The following is a 22,338-nucleotide window of genomic DNA, read 5'->3' as shown; positions in this document are numbered from 1 at the left end:
CAGCATTTATTGCCCATCCCTAATTGCCATTGAGAAGGTGGTGGTGAGCTGCCTTCTTGAACTGCTGCAGACCATGTGGGGTAGGTACACCCACAGTGCTGTTAGGAAGGGAGTTCCAGGATTTTGACCCAGAGACAGTGAAGGAACGGCGATATAGTTCCAAGTCAGGATGGTGTGTGACTTGGAGGGGAACTTGCAGGTGGTGGTGTTTCCATGTATTTGCTGCCCTTGTCCTTCTAGTTGGTAGAGGTCGCGGGTTTGGAAGGTGCTGTCTAAGGAGCCTTGGTGCATTGCTGCAGTGCATCTTGTAGATTTGCTCAATATCTGTTACAAAGTTCATAGTTTGCTTCCTTATAAATCATAAATCATCCCTAATTCATATCCATAAAAGCCTGCACACTGCTGTCACTGTGCATCGGTGGTGGAAGGAGTGAATGTTTGTAGATGGGGTGCCAATCAAGCGGGCTGCTTTGTCCTGGATGGTGTCGAGCTTCTTGAGTGTTGTTGGAGCTGCACCCATCCAGGTAAGTGATACAAAGGCAAGTTGTACTGTGGTACAAAGTCTCGGATTTGACCCCTAGATGATGTTAACCTCGCAGAGATAAGCTAAGTTACTAAATCCTGATCTCAGACTCTCTGGACTATGACAGGGAAAATTGACCAAGGAAATCAAGCTTCTGATTGCTATCTAGCAAACTTTCTTTGTTTGAAATGCATAAGTAGATATCGGATAACACTCAGCTGCTTTGGGCCCCACAAATCAATATATTGCTGTGCTGGCCTCACTGGCTCTTGCTGTCTGGAATCACACCTGACGATTAGCCACATGAATGAGGTAGGGTCCATTGCACTCTCAGCTTGTTTTTCAAGTAAATAGTGACTGTAATGAGTCTATTTTTGAAGCCAAAGTTCTGGGATTAAAGTTAGTATTCAGAAACGATTGCAAAGTGTTTATTGGCCTTAAATTTGATGAAAGCACATTTCCCACAATGTTGCTGCAAGCAAATTGCAGACAAGCACCCGAAGTAAGGCCCTACCAAATTCACGGCTGTGAAAAATGCGTCACAGACCATGAGATCTCAGGTCCTCTGTGAAATTGGCTATTTTGCAAACTTTGTGTGTTTTATTCATTGATTTAAGGCTCACCTTCCTAATTGCTCGGCATGTTGCGAACTTTGCATGTTTTAGTGATTGACATAAGGCTCACCTCGTTGATTGCTCAACATGTTGCAATCAGACAATTGAGAATCTCAGACTGAACAAATCAAAACCAGCCACAACCATTACTGCAGCACATTGAGTGAAATAATTTGGAAGTCTGCATGCCAATGATGGAATACTGTTTCGTACAAGCTGCATTGTTTCATTGGACCACACACAGCGGGCAACGGTTCAGTGCCATTTAGAGTCCAAAAATCATTGCAACAGAAAGAGAGCATCAAACACCGCACTGCTGGAAAATGAACACGCAAAAAAAAAACAATGATTTCATCTCATTTTAAGAAGTCGACAGAGAGCTCAGAAAATTGTCAGTTGGAACTTGTGGATGCTTTTGCAAGTGCCAACATATCATTGGAAAAACATGATCACTCAAAGCTACGGGGTATTCATTCAAAGTAATGTTCAAATTGGTGGTTGCTTGCCAAGTGCAAATAAACTACGACTAGACTACCTACCAAAGGTTTTGCTACACATTGTGAGATGAAGTCTCAGATTATCACGTGAATCTTTTGCAATTATTTGTGATGAGTCCACCGATGAGCAAGACAACTATGGGCTGCATGTTTTGTTTGATTTTGTCAGGTAAGGCTGAAGATGTACAGTCAGGAAAGCTAACAACAGTGCTTGCAGACTGTGTCCAGTTAGAAGCTATTACTCACATCACAGTTTCCTAAGTGATAATCAAAACCATTTCAAAATACAGTGCAGATTTCAACAAAGTGTCTGCTTTCATTCGGGACAATGCAACCTACATGACAAAATCGTTCAAATCTATGTTCCAGGATGTAATGCCTAATGCTGCCCATATTACATGTAATGCACATATAAATTCAGGTCAGTGAGCTGTGGAAAAGCGAGTTTAGTAAAGTCGACAAACTGGTCAGCTATATTAAAAAGATTTTCAAACACTGCCCTAGCCACAAGCTTTGATACAGGTAACACATTGAAAATGTGGCTGAAATGGTTGAAATTAGGGAACAAAACATCGCCTTTCCTCCACGGCCAGTAATTATAATTCTTGGTTCGGGCAGGACATTATCATGCAGCTCACCTGAAATACTACTCAGACTTCATCTCAGAAGAGCTCACATTGACACTCAAAACACAGGCTTTAACAGACATTGTAACCCTCAGCATAGTGGGGAAAGTCTTTGCTCGAGTCGCTCTGAACAGGCTCCAGAAGCTGGCCGAGCGCGTCTACCCTGAGGCACAGTGTGGCTTTCGTGCAGAGAGATCGACCATTGACATGCTGTTCTCCCTTTGTCAGATACAGGAGAAATGCCGTGAACAACAGATGCCCCTCTACATTGCTTTCATTGATCTCACCAAAGCCTTTGACCTCGTCAGCAGACGTGGTCTCTTCAGACTACTAGAAAAGATCGGATGTCCACCAAAGCTACTAAGTATCATCACCTCATTCCATGACAATATGAAAGGCACAATTCAACATGGTGGCTCCTCATCAGAGCCCTTTCCTATCCTGAGTGGTGTGAAACAGGGCTGTGTTCTCGCACCCACACTTTTTGGGATTTTCTTCTCCCTGCTGCTTTCACATGCGTTCAAATCCTCTGAAGAAGGAATTTTCCTCCACACAAGATCAGGGGGCAGGTTGTTCAACCTTGCCCGTCTAAGAGCGAAGTCCAAAGTACGGAAAGTCCTCATCAGAGAACTCCTCTTTGCTGACGATGCTGCTTTAACATCTCACACTGAAGAGTGCCTGCAGAGTCTCATCGACAGGTTTGCGGCTGCATGCAATGAATTTGGCCTAACCATCAGCCTCAAGAAAACGAACATCATGGGGCAGGACGTCAGAAATGCTCCATCCATCAATATTGGCGACCACGCTCTGGAAGTGGTTCAAGAGTTCACCTACCTAGGCTCAACTATCACCAGCAACCTGTCTCTAGATGCAGAAATGAACAAGCGCATGGGTAAGGCTTCCACTGCTATGTCCAGACTGGCCAAGAGAGTGTGGGAAAATGGCGCACTGACACGGAACACAAAAGTCCGAGTGTATCAGGCCTGTGTCCTCAGTACCTTGCTCTACGGCAGCGAGGCCTGGACAACATATGCCAGCCAAGAGCGACGTCTCAATTCATTCCATCTTCGCTGCCTTTGGAGAATACTTGGCATCAGGTGGCAGGACTATATCTCCAACACAGAAGTCCTTGAAGCGGCCAACACCCCCAGCTTATACACACTACTGAGTCAGCGGCGCTTGAGATGGCTTGGCCATGTGAGCCGCATGGAAGATGGCAGGATCCCCAAAGACACATTGTACAGCGAGCTCGCCACTGGTATCAGACCCACCGGCCGTCCATGTCTCCGCTATAAAGACGTCTGCAAACGCGACATGAAATCGTGTGACATTGATCACAAGTCGTGGGAGTCAGTTGCCAGCATTCGCCAGAGCTGGCGGGCAGCCATAAAGACAGGGCTAAATTGTGGCGAGTCGAAGAGACTTAGTAGTTGGCAGGAAAAAAGACAGAGGCGCAAGGGGAGAGCCAACTGTGCAACAGCCCCGACAAACAAATTTCTCTGCAGCACCTGTGGAAGAGCCTGTCACTCCAGAATTGGCCTTTATAGCCACTCCAGGCACTGCTTCACAAACCACTGACCACCTCCAGGCGCATATCCATTGTCTCTCGAGATAAGGAGGCCCAAAGAAGAAAGAAGAAGAACCCTTAAAAATGAGGCTCAGCTTAATGAGGCAGTTCAGTTTGTTGCCAAGAATGTTACACGACTGATGGATTTAATCACTTGGTTTGAATCACGACACATCACCACCAACAAAGCTAACAGTAAAGTAATGGACATATTGTTCTGGGCTGAAGCACAGTCAAACAAACAACACCCTGATGATGCTGAATTAAATGCCTGTGCTCAACAGGTATTTTCTTGCATGGCAAAGAAGCTCAAACAATATACTGCTACGGGGAAAAGTCAAGTGGTGAAGAAAAAGCAGCTCAGAGATTTCAACAAGCTACTGCTGTATTCCTGAAAGCTGTGCGTATCTTTGATCCTTCACAAATGCACCTGTTGATGGTGGATCTAAACTCGTTTCAGCCAATTCCTGGCTTTGACAAGAACTGCAAGATAAGATTCCTGCTTGTAAAAGCATTGCAAAAGAAGCAGATTTTATTTTGCCGGTGATGAAGTTTTGGAACTCAATGGAATGCAGAATCCCCCACATTGCAAGGCTAGCATGGCACTGTCTGATAATTCCAACAAACTCTTTACCGCTCCCCAACAAACACAGACATGTGTTCACAGCGCAGATACGGGTAATGAAGAAAGAGACAGTTGTGGGTTGTTCCATGCTCTCATTCAACCACTGACTTCAGTGAGTGAAGAATGTGACCTGTTTATATGGTCAGTATTTTGCAACAGTTTCTGAGTATGCAATAAATGCCATTTGAAACCAGAAATCTCCTTTCTTTGTTTTAAATAGATTATTTTCATGGTTTGTTGTGATACTGTGAAATTTACAATTTAAATATGGGAAATTGTGGATATCACAATTCTCAAAATGTTGTGACTGTGAAATTTGTAAAATTTGACCGTGAATTTGGTAGGGCCCTAGTCCGAAGTTACACAAGAGGGCGCCATCTGTTGGCGCAAGAAAATAAACACAGTAAATTAGAAAAGCAGGTTTTTACAGCCACAAATGGAGAGAACATTGCATCTTCAGGAAAAAAAAATGACGGGATACGCGGTCGCGTTCCTTTCCGTAATTTTAGTTTTCAAAAATAAGCTGTCTATGTTGGAATCTTTAGAGGAAAAAAAGCGCTTTGCGCGAATAAAACTATTCGTGCATCTTAGAACTGAGCTTTTCACATCAGTGAATTATCCAAGGAGACTTACTCCGTTTCACCGGATTACTGTAGCTGCTTCAAGTGCAATGTTTGAAACAGTTGGGTTTTGATAAAACTTTTATTTTGCTCCTGTTTTAGGAGAGAGCTCGAGCTGCCCGGGAAGACGGAGAGTGAATGGAGGGGGGGAGGGGATCGGGTTACATCCACGTGACTGGCTGGAATCCCGGCCCAGCCTGTACCCTGTGTATCCCAGTTACCAAGTAGTAGATGGGAGTTTGTCAGAACTCCAGCACTTCTGCTAACTCCCAACTTCTCCCTAAAGACAAGGCTGGAGGATTTCTTTGCTGCTGCATTTTGCCTTATCTTCCTTACGTCTGATCACTCTCTCCAGCAGCTCCAGGACCGGAGGACCGGATTTGCTGCATTCAAGGCAAAACCCCCGTCCGCCCCCTTTACACAGCTCGTGTAGAGTATTGCCGCCAGCTTAACCAGGACACCAGCTGTTGCTGAGAGAAATACCATTTTCAATGTGATTTGTTTTTAAAAGTTAAATTTATAAGGTTCCTGTGAAAAATACGTCGCAGAGAATTTGCTGCTCGGTTGACTGGAGGGTAATTGTGATCTGAAGAGGGGAAAGAGTTTGGCGCTGAATCGCGAGAAATATTTTGCGTGCAGTTTTTTTTTACCTCTCGGGTTGGCGGGGTGGCTAATGATGTCAAAGTGAACTTCTGATTTGCAAAGCAGGCCCCGGGATTCCCCCTCCCTCGTCACAAATTCTCTACATTGGACAGCTGGGTAGAAAGGTACATCTTTGCTGTTGCAGGAGGATCGCTTCCAGCCAGTAGCTCAGGGAATAAATGAGTGCAGATTCTCTGCTCCCCAAACTCACCACTATTCTTAACTGCAGTTCAGTCCACCCCCAACAGGATCACCGTGCTGGAAACTGCAAGCAACACTCGCAGACACATGAAAACATTTGGCTCAGGGACAGTTTGCAAGTGCTCTCAAAGAAAAGTCATTGATTTATTTATACGCCCCCGATGCATTAACTTCAGCGGCACCAAGGATCTGTGAGATGTCTTTTGGAAGTGCCTGTCTACCGGCTTTAGACTGAAACAAAGTAATAATCTAGAGACGCTTTATTTAAACTGGATCACCATCATGAATGACTTGAGCCTTTGGGTTGTTGCTGCTGTGTTGATCGGCTTTGTAACCTTGCCGCAGCAGAGCGAAGGTTGGTACCTGTAACATTTATTGTGTATTGTACTTTACGGTGTTTTTCTTTTCAGTTTTTTGGATCAAGTCTTCAATGCTACAACTGATTATATTCTTGCCACGCATTTAGGGCTGATCGTTCTTTGGTGCAATGTTAATTTTAGTAACCTGCCAAACATTAACGAGAAGCACCAAGAATAAAATGAAATGCACTTCAGGTCGTTTCCCTATACTGCGACCGACATGAGCACATTAAGAATCTTACCAATAATTTTTCAAAAGACAAGAAAATACTGCAACCTAGTTTCACGAGTAGTAACAATTTTGTGAAATTGTAATTTATAAGAAATTCTGTTGCGCCTTCGTTTGATGCCAGTGAATCATGAATGATCTGCAGAAATGTTCCGGCACCGTTTACTGTTCGGAAGCAAAAGTCGCGACAAATTACTCCCATTCATTTATCAGACGCAACATTGTGGTCGCTAAATTTCAAAGGCACTGACTGCAGTGCGATATTACAAACAGCATTGTCACTGAAATAACTCCGATCCTCCTATCGATGTTTACTACTTGGTTTGCATTTCGGTTGTTTTTTCGAACAAAGTGACCGAATTGTGGACTTGTATGGACTTTGTCATTGCCGCTCATTCATAAATTGGCCGTTGTCTTTTAACCTAGCTTAAAAGGGCAACATTTCTTACAGTTTTATATATATATAGAAGGCATACATTATAACTCAGGAATTAGAACTATTCAAGTGCATACCCGATTTACACTTTACTCAATGCTTATTAGTTCATATCGCAAAATCTGACACTAAATGGTGGGACCCACAATTTAGCAAGAACCGCTTTACACGGATTATGTTAAATTTATTACCGGATTGATAAAGTGGGAGATCGTATTTTTTAGTAATTTGTAAAAGGCAATCAATCAATATTACAATGTCGCCGAAAACAAACATCACCTTCTTAAGAAATAACTTCTCATGCTTTGTGTGACTCGGGTCCCTGGTTGCAGGAGGCTGACCTAGCCATACCTCTGAGAACTCCCGTCCCCAAGCAGCACGTTTCAGCGCCTTTATTGATTTAGATTTCTTTTTAGAGGGGAAGCTGTTCTGCAGACATTTAGAAGCACATTTTGCTCGTCGCTCCTGCGCCGCAAGATATTCCCATTTATTGAGAGGTCCACGGTTCCACATTGTTGGGAGGCAATGGTGCATACGACAATGCCTGCAGTACCATTCTTAATTGCAAAAGTGGTGCAAATCTGCATCTAAACTGTACGTTCAGGGTCGAGGTTCTCGAAGAGCTCATATGTTCCGACTAAAACAGATTATCAATATTTTTAAGAAGTTGTATGACAGGTAATGCTGACTTTTTTTCTTTTTCCCCAAAAATATACTTTATTCATAAATCTGTTTAAAAAAAATACATTACAAAACAGTTCCAAGTTGATATTCCAGAAAGTGCAAAATAAATCAGTTTTCTTCAATACAGAACGTGAGTTGCCTCACAACCCTTCCATTCCATTTTACATGCAATGTATATTTGCATTACACAGCAAAATCATATTTTGGTGCATACACCCCGAGGGGTTTTATACGGGTTCCAGCCCCTCGGTTCACTATGACAGGAGGACCTCACACAGTGGTCTTTCCCCATTGAGCCTTTGCAGCGGCTGCCCCAAGCATTAGTGTGTCCCTCAGCATGTAGTCCTGGACCTTGGAATGTGCCAGTCTGCAACACTCGGTCATGGACAACTCTTTGCACTGGAAGATCAGCAAGTTTCAGGCAGATCAAAGAGTATCTTTCACCGAGTTGATGGTCCTCCAGCAGCAGTTGACATTTATCTCAGTATACGTCCCTGGGAACAGACTGTAGAGCACAGACTCCTGTGTTATGGAGTTGCTCCGGATGAACCTCGACAAAACCCACTGCATCTCGTTCCACACCTGCAAAGGCACTTTCCAGAAGGAGGTGGGCAACAGTCTTTTCCCCACCACAGTCACCTCCAGGGCAGCATGTGGAGGTGGTGAGATTCTGGGTGTGCAGGAAGGATCTTACGGGGAGGGCCCTTCTCACCACCAGCCAAGCTACGTCTTGGTGCTTGTTTGAAAGTTCTGGTGATGAGGCATTCTGCCAAACGACTTTGGCAGTCTGCTCGGGGAACCATACGACAGGATCCACCATCTCCTTTTCCCATAGGGCCTTGAGGACATTCCGTGCTGACCACTGCCTGATGGATTGGTGGTCAACAACATGAGCGCCTCGTGCCTGATGACCAGGTTCTTACCCATAATGGAGAGAGAACACTGCTCCCACATGCTCAGTTTATGATGTACCCTGGCTACTCACTCCTTCCAGGTTTTTGTGCACGCCCCGGCTCTTCCGAACCATATCCCTAGCACCTACAGGTAGTCTGACCTGACGGTGAAGGGGACAAAGGTTCGGTCGGCCCAGTTCCCAAAGAACATGGCTTCACTCTTGCCGCGATTTATTTTGGCTCCCAAGGCAAGTTCAGACTGGTCGCAGATGCTGATCAGTCTGTGAACCGACTGCAGATCCGAGCAGAAGACGGTGACGTCGTCCATGTACAGGAAGACTTTGACCTGAATGCCTCCGCTGCCTGGGATTGTCACTCCTCTTATGCCCATATCCTTCCTAATGGACTCAGCAAAGGGTTCGATACAGCAAACAAACCAGGCAGGAGAGAGAGGGCAGCCCTGTCTGACTCCAGATTTGATCGGGAAACTTTCTGATTCCCACCCATTGATTGAGACAGCACTACTGATGTTTGTGTAGAGCAGTTTGATCCAATTGTGGATTCACTCTCCAAACCTCATTTTGGAGAGCACATCCATCATGTATGTGTGTGATATCCTGTCAAAAGCCTTCTCCTGGTCCAAGCTGATGAGGCATGTGTCCACCCCCCTGTCACGTACATAGGCGATCTTATCCCTGGGTAGTGTGAGACTATCTGAGATCTTCCTGCTGGGTACAGTACAGGTCTGGTAAGGGTGAATCACCAACTCCAGAGCAGACTTGACCCGACTGGTGATGACTTTGGACAGAATCTTGTAGTCTACATGAAGCAGTAAGATGGGCCGTCAATTTCTGATTTCCGCCCCTCCCCCTTCCAGCAGCTCTTTTACTGAGTGGTGCCACCATGGAGGCAGTGGCTGCTAACAGTAGTGCACCCACCCAAGGCCTAGGATCATTGAGGGATCCAGGCCACAGGTGGGTCAAGGCGGGAGATGTTTTGGTGGGGTGGGGTTGGGTTGTGGGGGAGGGAATTGTAAGGGGGTTGGCAGCAAGGCCGGGGTGGCTCTCAGTGCCACCCCCCCCTTTCTGATGCCAGATCCCTCAATCAGGCACTAAATGCCTTTTTAACAATGGACACCCACCTCCGCCCTGGGAGCCAGCAAGCCACCCTCATGGGTTTGCCCGATATGCTCCCCGCATGGCGACAGGCCAGCCCAGGCTAATAACAGATGCAGAATGAGGCCCTTAATTGGGCATTAATTGCCCACTTTAGGGCCTCAATTGGTGGCAGGGAGGGGGAGTGGGGAGTGGAGGCCATCCACGGGTCTTCCCACCATGGGCTTAATTAGGGTGGGGACGGGTAGATAGTGAGGTCCCCACCCACCCAATTAAATGTTCTCCTGCCTTAAACATCGCTGCAGGGGAGAGCATAAAATACCCCCCCCACCACCCTGTTCATAGCCATATGTAGGATCAAAAACGTCCCAACATAATGGGTGTTGAGGTATTTTTCAACTTCCGAGATAATCTAATGAATTGTTAATTATTCACACTGTTAAGAAACATCAAATTTATTTCATCAGAATCTTTACATATTGTCCTGGCATTTTTTATGGTGGTCTGAAGATACCATGCTATTAAAATAAAAGTTAAAAGTAATTTTTTTTTTCCAAGTCCCTTCTGTAGAAAAATGGTCCAAGATCCTAAAATAGTAGTGTGTTTGTGTGTGCACATGCATCTGTCAAATTTGGGCTCAGGTGTGACGTCCCTCATGGTAGAATAAACACCTTTCTCAACTATCTATGGCCACTTCTGTAACATATTGGAGGGTTGTAGCACTATATTTCAAGAGAGGAGGGGAGTTAATTGCAAATTTAAAAAGACAATTCAATCTGTTCTTATTTTCAGTCATCAACATAATTCAGCGGCTCAGAATCATTACAGCTGTTTTCTGTCTGCCTGTTCCCCAGAACACGATAGAAAATGTCACAAAATGATATCGGAAAGCTAAATAACACTCTCTCTGGACTAATGCTTTGTCTTTTACTACAACTATAGCACTTCCTTTGCCTTTTGTTCTGTGACATCTCTTGTTAATCTCTGCTGCCCTCTGCCCTATCACACACCTTCCCTTTTGTTCTCCTTCCCCACCTCCCCCTTTCACTTTCACAAAGCCCATTACATTTCTAACTTTTGCCAGTTCTGATCAAAGGTAACAGACCTGAACTTCTCTCCCCATAGATGCTGCCAGACCTGCTGAGTATTTCTAGCACGTTCTGTTTTTATTCCAGATTTACAGCATCCGTAGTATTTTGCTTTCATTATATGGGAAAGCTAAATGCTGTACACACTGACTTCAGTGCTGAGTCTGCTGTTGAACTAAAATCAAAACTTATTTATTTATAACATGCAGACACACATACTCTTGCACCAATGGACGATCTTCACCTACTATTACTGGGATAGAAGGTCATTATCGCTCTTGGAATAAATGGGACAGTAGCAACATGGATGCAGAATTGTCTGAGTGGCAGGAACAAACAGTAGTGGTTAATAGATCTTTCTCGGGCTGGAGGAGAGTTTGTAGTAGAGTTCCCCCAGGGGTCAGTGTTGGGACCCTTGCTTTTGCTGATGTATATTAATGACCTAGACCTGGTAATACAGGGCGCAATTTTAAAATTAGCTGATGATACGAAACTTGAAAGCAATGTGAACTGTGAGGCGGATAGTGTGGAACTTCAAAAGGACATAGACAAGTTGGTGGAACGGGCGGACAGGTGGCAGATGAAGTTCAATGCGGAGAAATGTGAAGTAATTCATTTTGGTAGGAGAGACAATATAAAATAAAGGGGTTGCAGGAGCAGAGGGACCTAGGTGTATATGTGCATAAGTCATTGTAGGTGGCAGGACAGGTTGAGAGAGCACTTAATAAAGCCTGGCCTGTAGTACTAGGGGCATAGGGTATAAGAGCAAGGAGGTTATGTTGAACTTGTATAACACACGAGATTGGCCTCAGCTGGAGTATTGTGTCCAGTTCTGGGTGCCACGCTTTAGCAAGGGTGTGAAGGTGTTAGGGAGGGTGCAGAGAAGGTTCCTGAGAATGATTCCAGGGATGAGGAACTTCAGTTATGAAGATTGGAGAAGTCACGACTGTTTCCCTTGAAGAGAAGGCTGAGAGGAGATTTGATAGAGGTATTCAAAATCATGAGGGGTCTGGACAGAGTAGATTGGGAGAAACTCTTCCCACTCGTGAAATGATCAAGAACAAGAGGGCACAGATTTAAAGTAATTGGTAAGAGAAGCAAAAGTGGCATGAGGAAAATCTTTTTCATGCAGTGAGTGATTAAGGTCTGGAATGCGGTGCCTGAGTGTGTAGTGGAGGCAGGTTCAATTGAGCATTCAAAAGGGAATTACACAGTTATATGAAAAGGAAGAATGTGCAGGGTTATGGGGAGAAGGTGAGGGAATGGCACTAGGTGAAATGCACATTCAGAGAGCCAGTGCAGACACAATGGGCTGAATGGCCTCCTTCTGCGCTGTAACAAATCTGTGATTCTGTGATTAAAAAGATTGTTATGAGCCTTCTGTGGAGTATGTTTTTACCTCACACATTAACTACTTCTACTCCTGTCTGTTCAAAATAAGCTACCAAATAAATGAAATCCTGGCATAACAGACTTAGTGTGTGTATTTGATAGGAAGGGGGTTGGAGGAATAGGTCAAAACAATCCTTGAAATATTGTTTCCACAACAATCTATCAAGTGCTGAATAAACACATCTGGATTAATTTCCCAAACAAAACGGCTAGGTAATCAGGATGACAGAGAAGTGGCCTCCACCCCACCACCTCCATTCACTGAAAGTTGCCAGTTTACTGTAAAAATCTTTTCCTGTTTTGAATGATCAAATGACTGGTCAAAATGGGATTTGAGGCGGGAATCTGCTCTGGAGTTGGTGATTCACCCTTACCAGACCTGTACTGTACCCAGCAGGAAGATCTCTGATAGTCTCACACTACCCAGGGATAAGATCGCCTATGTACGTGACAGGGGGGTGGACACATGCCTCATCAGCTTGGACCAGGAGAAGGCTTTTGACAGGATATCACACACATACATGATGGACGTGCTCTCCAAAATGAGGTTTGGGGAGTGAATCCACAATTGGATCAAACTGCTCTACACAAACATCAGTAGCGCTGTCTCAATCAATGGGTGGGAATCAGAAAGTTTCCTGATCAAATCTGCAGTCAGACAGGGCTGTCCCCTCTCCCCGGTCTTGTTTGTTTGCTGTATCGAACCTTTTGCTGAGTCCATTAGGGAAGATGCAGGCAGGGGAGGCACTCGGGTCGAAGCCTCCCTGTACATGGATGACGTCGTTGTCTTCTGCTTGGATCCGCTGTCTGTTTGCAGACTGATGAGCAGTTGCAACCAGTTCAAACTGGCCTCGAGAGCCAAATTAAATCGCAGCAAGAGCGAGGCCATGTTCTTTGGAAACTGGGCCAACTGATTCTTTGTCCCCTTCACCTTCAGGTCAGACTACCCGAAGGTGCTGGGGATATGGTTCGGAGGGGCCGGGTGTGCGGCAAAACCTGGAAGGAGCAAGTAGCCATGGTACACCATAAACTGAGCATGTGGGAGCAGCGTTCTCTCCATTGTGGGTAAGAACCTGGTCATCAGGTGTGAGGTGCTCACGTTGTGGCTGTATTTGGTGCAGGTCTGGCCCATACCCCACTCCTGCGCCGTGGTGGTCACTCGAGCCATTTTCTGCTTTATCTGGAGATCCAAAATGGACCGTGTCCCGAGGGACACGATGTTCAAACCTCTGGATGAAGGGGAAAAAACTTACCCAATGTCACCCTCATCCTGATGGCCACCTTTGCGGAAGCATCAAGGTGTGCGTAGAACCCCAGTGCGCAAACACCAAGTGTCACTACGTGCTGAGGTTCTATCTGTCCCCAGTGTTGTGAAGGGTGGGTTTGGTCACATCGCCGCGGAACGCTCCATCCAGTTGGACCATGCCATACCACCTATCCTTCATGGAGTTTGTGCAGAAAAACACTTTTGACCACCTCTGATTAGCCGGCAGCTCTCAGCAGATGGGTCTTCTTTCTCCAGGGTCCTTAATCCTAGGGAAGGCCCGCCACTGTCCACTCAAGTGCCTAATTGGCACATGATGCGCCAAGCCTTTCCCAAAAGAGGCAAAGCAGGGCTCGCGCCAGCTCTTCATGCGGTGGCCGAGACCCCTGTTGCCTACATAAAATCCCCCCTCAAAGGAGTTAAAAAAGAGACTGGAATACAGGTTGACAGACAGAGGGTCTTTGAAACAGGATGCTGCACAGGCCACTAGCTTTTTAAAAAGAATGTTGCGAGCGTTTATGCTGAGACTAAGATCAGCAGAGCTAGAGGAGCAGTTAGTAGTCATCTTTTTGTAAGTCAAGTAAAATGACCCACTAACCAGGGGTTTGCAACGTGTCCGTACATGGACACCAGTGTTGGTGATAAAAAATTTTTGAAGTCCATGTTGATTTTAAATGTCTTGCTCCAAGCCTTTAAACTTGTGTTTTCAAATAACCTGATGGCCAGAATCCGACCGTCAAAGGTTTCCATCTGGCCCACCAATCCTCTGTGACTGACAGCGGACTGCCCTTGGCTCAGCTTTGACTGACAGCTCTCCTATTAAAGTATATGTCAGTCGGAGGGGGTAGAGAGGACCTGTGTCTGATAGATGGCGGCTGCCTGTCTGTGAATGCTCAGTCTGTGACTGACAGCGGGCTGCCCGGGCAGGGTGCGTGCTGTTTGGCAGTTCGCAGTGCAGATGCGCTGGGATTGGCTATCCCGGCTGTTCTCCTACAGTCCTGGAAGTGAGCAGGAATGGCTGCTGTGGGGGAGAGGGAGAGAGAGGTAAAGGGGCGAGACAGAGGTGAGGTACTAAGGGAGCACATTGAAAGTCGGGCAGCCCTTTAAAGAAGCACTGGCCCCGGGAGCAGGGAGAAAGAGAGACAGATAGACACAGAGGGAGGTGAGAGAGGGATACAGTGGGGTGGTGTGGGGGGGCAGGGGGGGTGGTGGGTGAGAGAGAGGATAGACAGATGGACACAGAAGGGAGAGAGATGGACTTGGGGGAGAGAGACGGACAAGGAGTGGAGAGAGGGGAGAAAGAGGGACACGGAGATAAGAGTGGGACAGAGGGGAGAGAGATAGACAGAGCGGGGAGAGAGAGATGGAGGAGAGATGTGGACACAGGGAGGGGAGAGGGATGGACACGGGGAGAGAGAGAATGAGTGAGGGGGAGAGAAAGAAATCAAGATCACTCCTGACAGATAGACATCTATCAGAATTCTCTGCATTGCTACATCAAGTGTGCGGGCAATCATTGACTACTTGTGCAAACAAAAACAATGCCAGGTAACTCATTAAATAGGGAGAAATGTGTTTTAAATAGGTCTTTGTTTTGATGACATTAGATTGGCTATACATTTTTTATACAGACTGGTTGCTCCTTGGCTGAGTCAATAATTTTGTCAAATGTCCGTGGTGCAATGTGTTGGTGCCTATCCCTTCCACTAATGTGGGAAATGGTGACATTTTATTTTGTATTATAGAATGATGAGTTGTACTATTTGAATTAAATGAGTCTGATCATAACTGAATTTAGCTGAATTTAGATTGTGCAATCTGAGAATGTGCAGTCTACTTAATTTCCCAGGATGTATTTAATTCGCTATATCAAGGAATGTTTTTTCCTTTAGCTTCTAGGTGTTCCTGATTTTAAAAAAGTTTTCAAAATTGTTTGAAGAAAAGCTAGAGGACAAATTTGAAATACTTTACTGAGGTAACATTTAGAATAGATAAAGATAGTACATAGGAACAGGAGTAAGCTATTCAGCTCCTTGAGTCTATTCCACCATTCAGTTAGATCATGGCTGATCTGTATCTTAACTTCATTTACCCCCGATTTCTCCATATCCCTTGATACCCTGACCTAACAAAAATCTTTCAGTCTTGAAAATTTGAATCAGCCCAGCATTCATAGCCTTTTTGGGGGAAGGAGTTCCAGATTTCCACTACCCTTTGTGTGAAAGTGTTTCCTACATTAATTCAAAATTGCCTGGCTCAAATTTTAAGATTATGATTTCTTGTTCTGGATTCTGCCACCAGAGTAAATAGTTGCTTTGTATCTACCCTATTGAATCCCTTAATCATTTTAAATACCTCCACTAGATCACCCCGTAACAGTCTAAACTTAGGGAATACCAACCAAGCTTATGCAACTTATCCTCATAATTAAGCCCTTTTAAGCTCTGATATCCTACTGATGAATCAGCACTGTAACCCTTCCAAGGTCAATATATCTTACCTGAAGACAGTACTCCAGATAGGGTCTGTCCAAGGCTCTGTACATCTGAAGCATTATTTCATTTTTGAATTAAAATCCCTTTGAGATTTTTTTTAGCCTTTTTTAATGATTTTTTTTTTAAATAGAGCACCCCTGTGTGTATATGTGTGTGCACACATAAGTGAGATGTTCTGATAACACATCTGTTTTACCTTTGTTTTATGTTCTCGAAACTTCAGAAAGTGAGACAGAGAGAGAGGGAAGCCCAGCGGGAGAAAAACTGTCTTCCTTTATGTAATGCTGCTTAGATTTTTCAAAAAAAAATCTGTTGAATTTTCAGGCTGATTATCTCCAGTTGCCTATTAGAAAAGGTTAATGGTAACGGCTCACTACTGTGAGATAGGAACAGAGGAAGATAGGAACAGGAGTAAACCATTCAACCCCTCGAGCATGTCCCGCCATTCATGAGATCATGGCCGATCCACGGCCTAACTCCATATACCTACCTTTGGCCCATATCCCTTAATATCTTTGCTTAACAAAAATCTATCTCAGATTTAAAATTAACAACTTTTCTAGCTTCAACTGCTGCTTTTAGGAGAGAGTTTCAAACCTCTACCACCCTTTGCGTGAAGAATTGCTTCCTAACATCTGTCCTGAATGGTCTGGTCCTAGTTTTTAGACAATGCCCCCTAGTTTTAGAATCTCCAACCAGTGGAAATAGTTTATCTTTATCTAGCCTTTCTTTTCCTGTTAATATCTTGAAGACCTCGATCAGATCACCTCTTAACCTTCTAAATTCTAGGGAAAACAGGCCTAATTTGTGTAATCTCTCCTTGTAACTTAACCCCTGTAGTCCAGGTATCATTCTTGTAAATCTACATTGCACTCCCTCCAAGGCCAATATATCCTTCCTAAGGTGTGGTGCCCAGAACTGCTCACAGTACTCCAAGTGGGGTCTAACCAGGTTCAATTCTGGGTACTGCCTGTGCGGAGTTTGCAAGTTCTCCCTGTGACTGCGTGGGTTTTCGCTGGGTGCTCCGTTTTCTACCCACAGCCAAAGACTTGCAGGTTGATAGGTAAATTGGCCATTATAAATTGCCCCTAGTATAGGTAGGTGATAGGGGGAAGGTGGGGATGTGAGAGGGGAATGGGATTAATGTAGGATTAGTATAAATGGGTGGTTGATGGTTGGCACAGACTCGGTGGGCCGAAGGGCCTGTTTCAGTGCTGTGTCTCTAAATAAATAAATAAATAATTCCAATCCTCTAGATATAAAGGCTAGCATTCCATTAGCCTTTTTGATTATTTTCTGCACTTGCTCGTGACATTTTAAAGATCTATGCACTTGAACCCCCAAGTCTCTTTGGACATCCACTGTACTAACCTGTTCCCATTTAGAAAGTACTCTGCTCTATCCTTTGTTGGTCCAAAATGGATAATCTCACACTTGCCCGCATTGAAATCCATCTGCCACAGTTTTGCCCACTCACCTAGTCTGTCAATATCTCTTTGCAATTTTATGCTATCATCTAAACTGAAAATTTTCTATGTGTTCGGTCACCCTATCTTTGATTATAGACACCAGCAACTTCCCCACCACAGATGTCAGGCTAACTGGTTTGTAATTTCCTTGGTTTCCCCTTTCACCCTTCTTAAAAAGTGGAATGACATGTGCAACTTTCCAATCCAGAGGGACCACTCCTGAATCTAGGGAGCTCTGAAAGACTATATTTAGGGCATCTACAATGTGCTCCCCTACTTTCTTTAACACTCTCGGATGGAAACCGTCACGGATTTCTCACTCTTCAGTTCCATTAATTTCCTTGTTACTGATGTTTTACTTACGTTAATTGTATTAAGTCCCTGTCCCCTATCGGCTATTAATTTTTTGGGGACTTCCGGCAAGTTATCCTCCTTTTCAACTGTAGATACTGAGGCAAAGTAATTGTTCAACATGTCTGCCATTTCCCCATTATCAATGACAATATCTCCATTTTCAGCTTTTAGTGGGCCTACATTGCTCTTGACCACCCATTTTCCCTTTATGTAACTATAACATTTCTTATTGATTTTGATGTACCTTGCAAGTTTCCTTTCATAATCTCATTTAGTAGCTCTTATAAGCTGCTTTGTGACCCTTTGCTGGTCTTTGTATCGATCCCATTCGGCCGGATCTGTGCTGCGTTTTGCATTTTTGTAAGCACTTTTTGTTTTATGCTATCCCTAATCTCTTTAGTTGTCCATGGCTGTTTTTCTGTGAAGTGGAGCTTTTTCCTCTCGGGTATATACTCGCTGTATATTTCGTTAAATATTTCTTTAAATATTCGCCATTGTTCGTCAGTCGTTTGACCCATTAACAGATCTACCCAGTTTACCGTGAACAGTCTCTGCCTCATCCCGGTAAAGTCAGCCTTACCCAAGTGTAAAATTCTAGTAGCTGATTCATGCTTTTCACTTTCAAACGCTACCTTTAATTCGATCATGTTGTGATCACTATTTGATAAATGTTCATGCACAGATAGGCTACTAATTAAATTTGGCTCATTACTCATAACTAAATCTAATATTGCCTGTCCCCTTGTTACATATAGGACATATTGCTGTAGGAAACTATCCCGGACACATTCCAGAAATTCACTACCTTTCTGACAGGTGCTAGTCTGCCTCTCCCAATCTATCTGTAAGTTAAAATCCCCCATTAATCCTACACTGCCTTTGTTACACACTTGTCTAATTTGTGCATTTACACCATCTAACACCTCAGGACTGCTACCAGGGGGTCTAAACACAACACCTATTACAGTTTTAGATCCTTTTCTGTTCCTCAATTCCACCCATAAGGTCTCCACTGGATGCTTTCCCCTCATTATATCTTCCCTCACCAATGAGGTGATATTATTTCTAATCAGTAAGGCTACTCCACCCCCTCTGCCGTTTTCCCCATCCCTCCTGTAAACTTTATAACCAGGTATATTTAGTTCCCAGTCCTGACCATCCTGCAGCCACGTCTCCACAATGGCCACCACATCATAATCTTCCATTTGAATTTGCGCCTGCAGCTCTTCTAGTTTATTCCTTACGCTCCGTGCATTTGTATATAGAACTCTTATGCTTTATTCGCCTCTTTATTATTTCTCTCTTCTGGTTTAACCAGTATACTTCTTGCAGTTTGGTAACAATCAGCCTTACCACTAATCTGCACTCCTACCTTCTCCTTTAATTCCTGTTTTTCCATGCAACTGAACCCCCCCCCCCCCGCTATTTAGTTTAAAGTCCTATCTACAGCCCTAGTTATGCGATTCGCCAGGACTCTGGGTCCCAGCATGATTCAGGTGGAGCCCGTCCCATCGGAACAGCTCCCTCCTTCCCCAGTACTGGTGCCATTGTCCCATGAATTTGAACCCATTTCTCCCACACCAATCTTTGAGCCATGCATTTACCTCTTTAATCTTATTGACCCTTTGCCAGTTTGCTCGTGGCTCGGGTAGTAATCCGGAGATTATTACCTTTTGGTTCTGTTTTTTAATTTAGCTCCTAGCTGCTCATATTCCCTCAGCAGAACCTCTAACCTCGTTCTAACTATATCGTTGGTACCTACGTGGACCATGACAACTGGATCTTTTCCCTTCCACTCCAAGTTCCTCTGCAGCCCAGATGAGATACCCCGAACTCTGGCACCAGGTAGGCAACAGAGCCTTTGGGACTTTCAATCCTAGCGACAGAGAACAGTCTCTATGCCCCTAACTATACTATCCCCGATTACGACTACATTTCTCTTTTCTCCCCTCACTTGAATGGCTCCCTGTACCGCGGTGCTGTGGTCAGTTTGCTCATCCTCCCTACAGTCCCTGCTCTCATCCACACAGGAAGCAAGAATCTCGAACCTGTTGGACAAGGACAATGGCTGAGGCTCCTGCAGCACTACCTCCTGTATCCCTCTACCTGCCTCACTCATAGTCACACCCTCCTGACCCTGACCACTGGCCGAATTCAAGGTAGTTAATCTAAGGGGTGTGACTGCCTCCTGAAACACAGCGTCCAGGTAACTCTCCCTCTCCCTCTCCCTGATGTGTCGCCATGTCCAAAGCTCAGACTTCAGCTCATCAACTCTGAGCCGGAGTTCCTTGAGCAGCCAACGCTTGCTACAGATGTGTTCACCAGGAACCACAATGGGGTCCACCAGCTCCCACTTCATGCAGGTACAACACATCGCCTGGCCCTGCATCTCTATTTTATTTAATTAGATTTTAATTTGTTTTTTAAATTTCTGACTGGTCTTTAGTTTTTAATCTGTAAAATATTTCTCCTATTCACCTTTAATCTGAAATCAACTTCGAATAGGTAATTCAGTTACTTGCCAACCAATGAACTTACGGTTTTCCTGTGATGTCACTCTCCTTTTTTTCACTCTTTTTACTCCTTTAAATTACCCAAAAATTAGATTATTTCCACCAGGAACCTTGATTCCCTAAAAAAAAAACACTGCCTACTATATTAAAAAAAAACTGTAGACCTTTCTCTTTATTTAGTTACGAACCCAGCTATTTAGAGTTATTCCCTAACGGCAATTACTCACCAACCAATCACCTTGCAGCTTTCCTGTGATGTCAATGACTATTTTTCAAACCTCCGGCGCTGTGTGAGTGAACTCTCGCTCTCTCTCCCGGTCTCTTTATGCTCTGGCTCCGCTCTCGCTGTTTCCCGCTCACTGGGTGAATTTTCTCTCTCCTGGTCTCTTTGTGCTCCGGCTCCGCTCACGCTGTTTCCCACTGTCTGAGTGAATTCTCTCTCTCTCTCTCCCGGTCTCTTTATGCTCTGGCTCCGCTCTCGCTGTTTCCCGCTCGCTGAATGAACTCTCTCGCTCTTTCTCCCAGTCTCTTTGTGCTCGGCTCCGCTCTCGCTGTTTCCCGCTGTCTGAGTGAACTCTCGCTCTTTCTCCCAGTCTCTTTGTGATCTGGCTCCGCTCTTGCTGTTTCCCGCTGTCTGAGTCAGGATTATAAGGATTATAATTTCTAACAGCTATGAAACAGAGGAAATAGGCACAAGTAGACACAATAAAGGCAGGCAGTTTCTTTAATTAACAGAATTAAATTTAACTTCATTTAAAAAAATAACAAGTTGAATTGTGAAAGAAATCAAGGTCTCTTTGAGAGAAATGTAGGAAGGTTGAATGGGAGGCAGCCTTTCAGCATCTACTTGCTTTTGAGGGAAACATTGGGAGTGGAGGATTAAGGATAAAGTGAGTAACAGTGGAGCACGGGGGAGGGGGCGATACAGGGCCTGTGTGGATTGTTCAGAGAGGAAGAAGTAGGATAGTGTTGGGAGTGAGGGATTGGTATGAAGAGGAGAGGATAGTGGGAAGGTGAATGGGTCGCGAATACAATGAGATTGAGGGATGGGGGAAAATGATGGAAAGGGAGCTGCTGAGGACTGTACCATCAGCACAACCCGCACCCCAAATGCAGCCTGCAGCTGTTGATACCTCCTTTCCTGCCACACCATGCCACCTAACGCTTCCCACCTGAAAAGAAAGAAGAATTAAGGAGGTAAGGCAAAGGCAGAACTAGGAGATTTGAGCATTTTATGTTTTTATTTTAGATTTCCAGCATCTGCAATATTTTGATTTTGTATAAGAGAGAGACCATATTTTCTGACTTAGCAAGGCTGCTGGAGTTGGACTATTTTTCTAAAAATGTAAATGTCTTGTAATGAGAATAACTGAGCATTAAATATAATACTGGAACTACTTATACGCAGAGCCTCCTACTCCTTCATTCACAAAATTTGCCATTCACATTTTACCATTCTCATTCATATTTTCCACTAATGAACTTTTCTTTAGTAAGTACCTTTCTTTGCCACTCTTCTAACCACTTTCTGTTTGCACCATCAAATTTTGCTGTTCATTTTGTAACTTAAGTTTACTCTGCCAACCAGATGTTTTATCATATTTTAAGTTAAAGTTAACAAGTCTTGCTCTGCAATTTTGACTTATGGGCTAAGTAATGGGAAAGGGGGTCATAGAGTCATTTACGGCACAGAAGGAGGAGGAGGCCATTCTGTCCATCGAGTCCATGCTGGCTCTCCATGGAGGAATTCAGTCAGTCCCACTCCCCGCTCGATCCCTGTAGTCCTGCAAATTTATTTCCTTCAAATGGCCATCCAATTTCCTTTTGAAATCATTGATTGTCTCCGGTTCCACCACCTTTGTGGGCAGCAAGTTCCAGGTCATTACCACCCGCTGCGTAAAAAAGTGCGTCCTCACGGTCCCCCTGGATTTCTTGTCCAAGACCTTCCGTCTGTGTCCCCTAGTCCTTGAACCCTTAGTTAATGGGAACAGTTTTTCTTTGTCTAATTTATCTAATCTGTCATAATCTTGTACACCTCTATTAAATCTCCCCTCAATCTCCTTTGCTCTAAGGAGAACAACGCCAACTTCTCCAACCTAACCTTGTAACTAAAATCCCCATCCTTGCAGCCA

The 22,338-nt window shown here is 44.5% G+C and overlaps 1 protein-coding gene across 3 annotated transcripts in view; it reads left to right on the top strand.

Moving 5' to 3' along the window:
* The first annotated feature begins 5,334 nt into the window (after positions 1-5,334).
* The window catches only part of fras1 (Fraser extracellular matrix complex subunit 1), a 617,312-nt gene continuing 600,308 nt past the window's right edge, over positions 5,335-22,338 (top strand). For all 3 annotated transcript variants that reach the window (XM_068039139.1, XM_068039130.1, XM_068039149.1), the window contains exon 1: positions 5,335-6,270. In XM_068039139.1, coding sequence (XP_067895240.1) covers positions 6,198-6,270 — 73 coding nt within the window. In that variant the 5' untranslated portion in view covers positions 5,335-6,197. The remainder of the gene's footprint in view (positions 6,271-22,338) is intronic.

Source organism: Heterodontus francisci, chromosome 1 (assembly GCF_036365525.1).
Source record: "Heterodontus francisci isolate sHetFra1 chromosome 1, sHetFra1.hap1, whole genome shotgun sequence".
Classification (NCBI taxonomy): Eukaryota; Metazoa; Chordata; class Chondrichthyes; order Heterodontiformes; family Heterodontidae; genus Heterodontus; species Heterodontus francisci.
The sequence above is the reverse complement of the archived record's forward strand: the minus strand, read 5'-3'. Positions and strand labels throughout refer to the sequence as shown.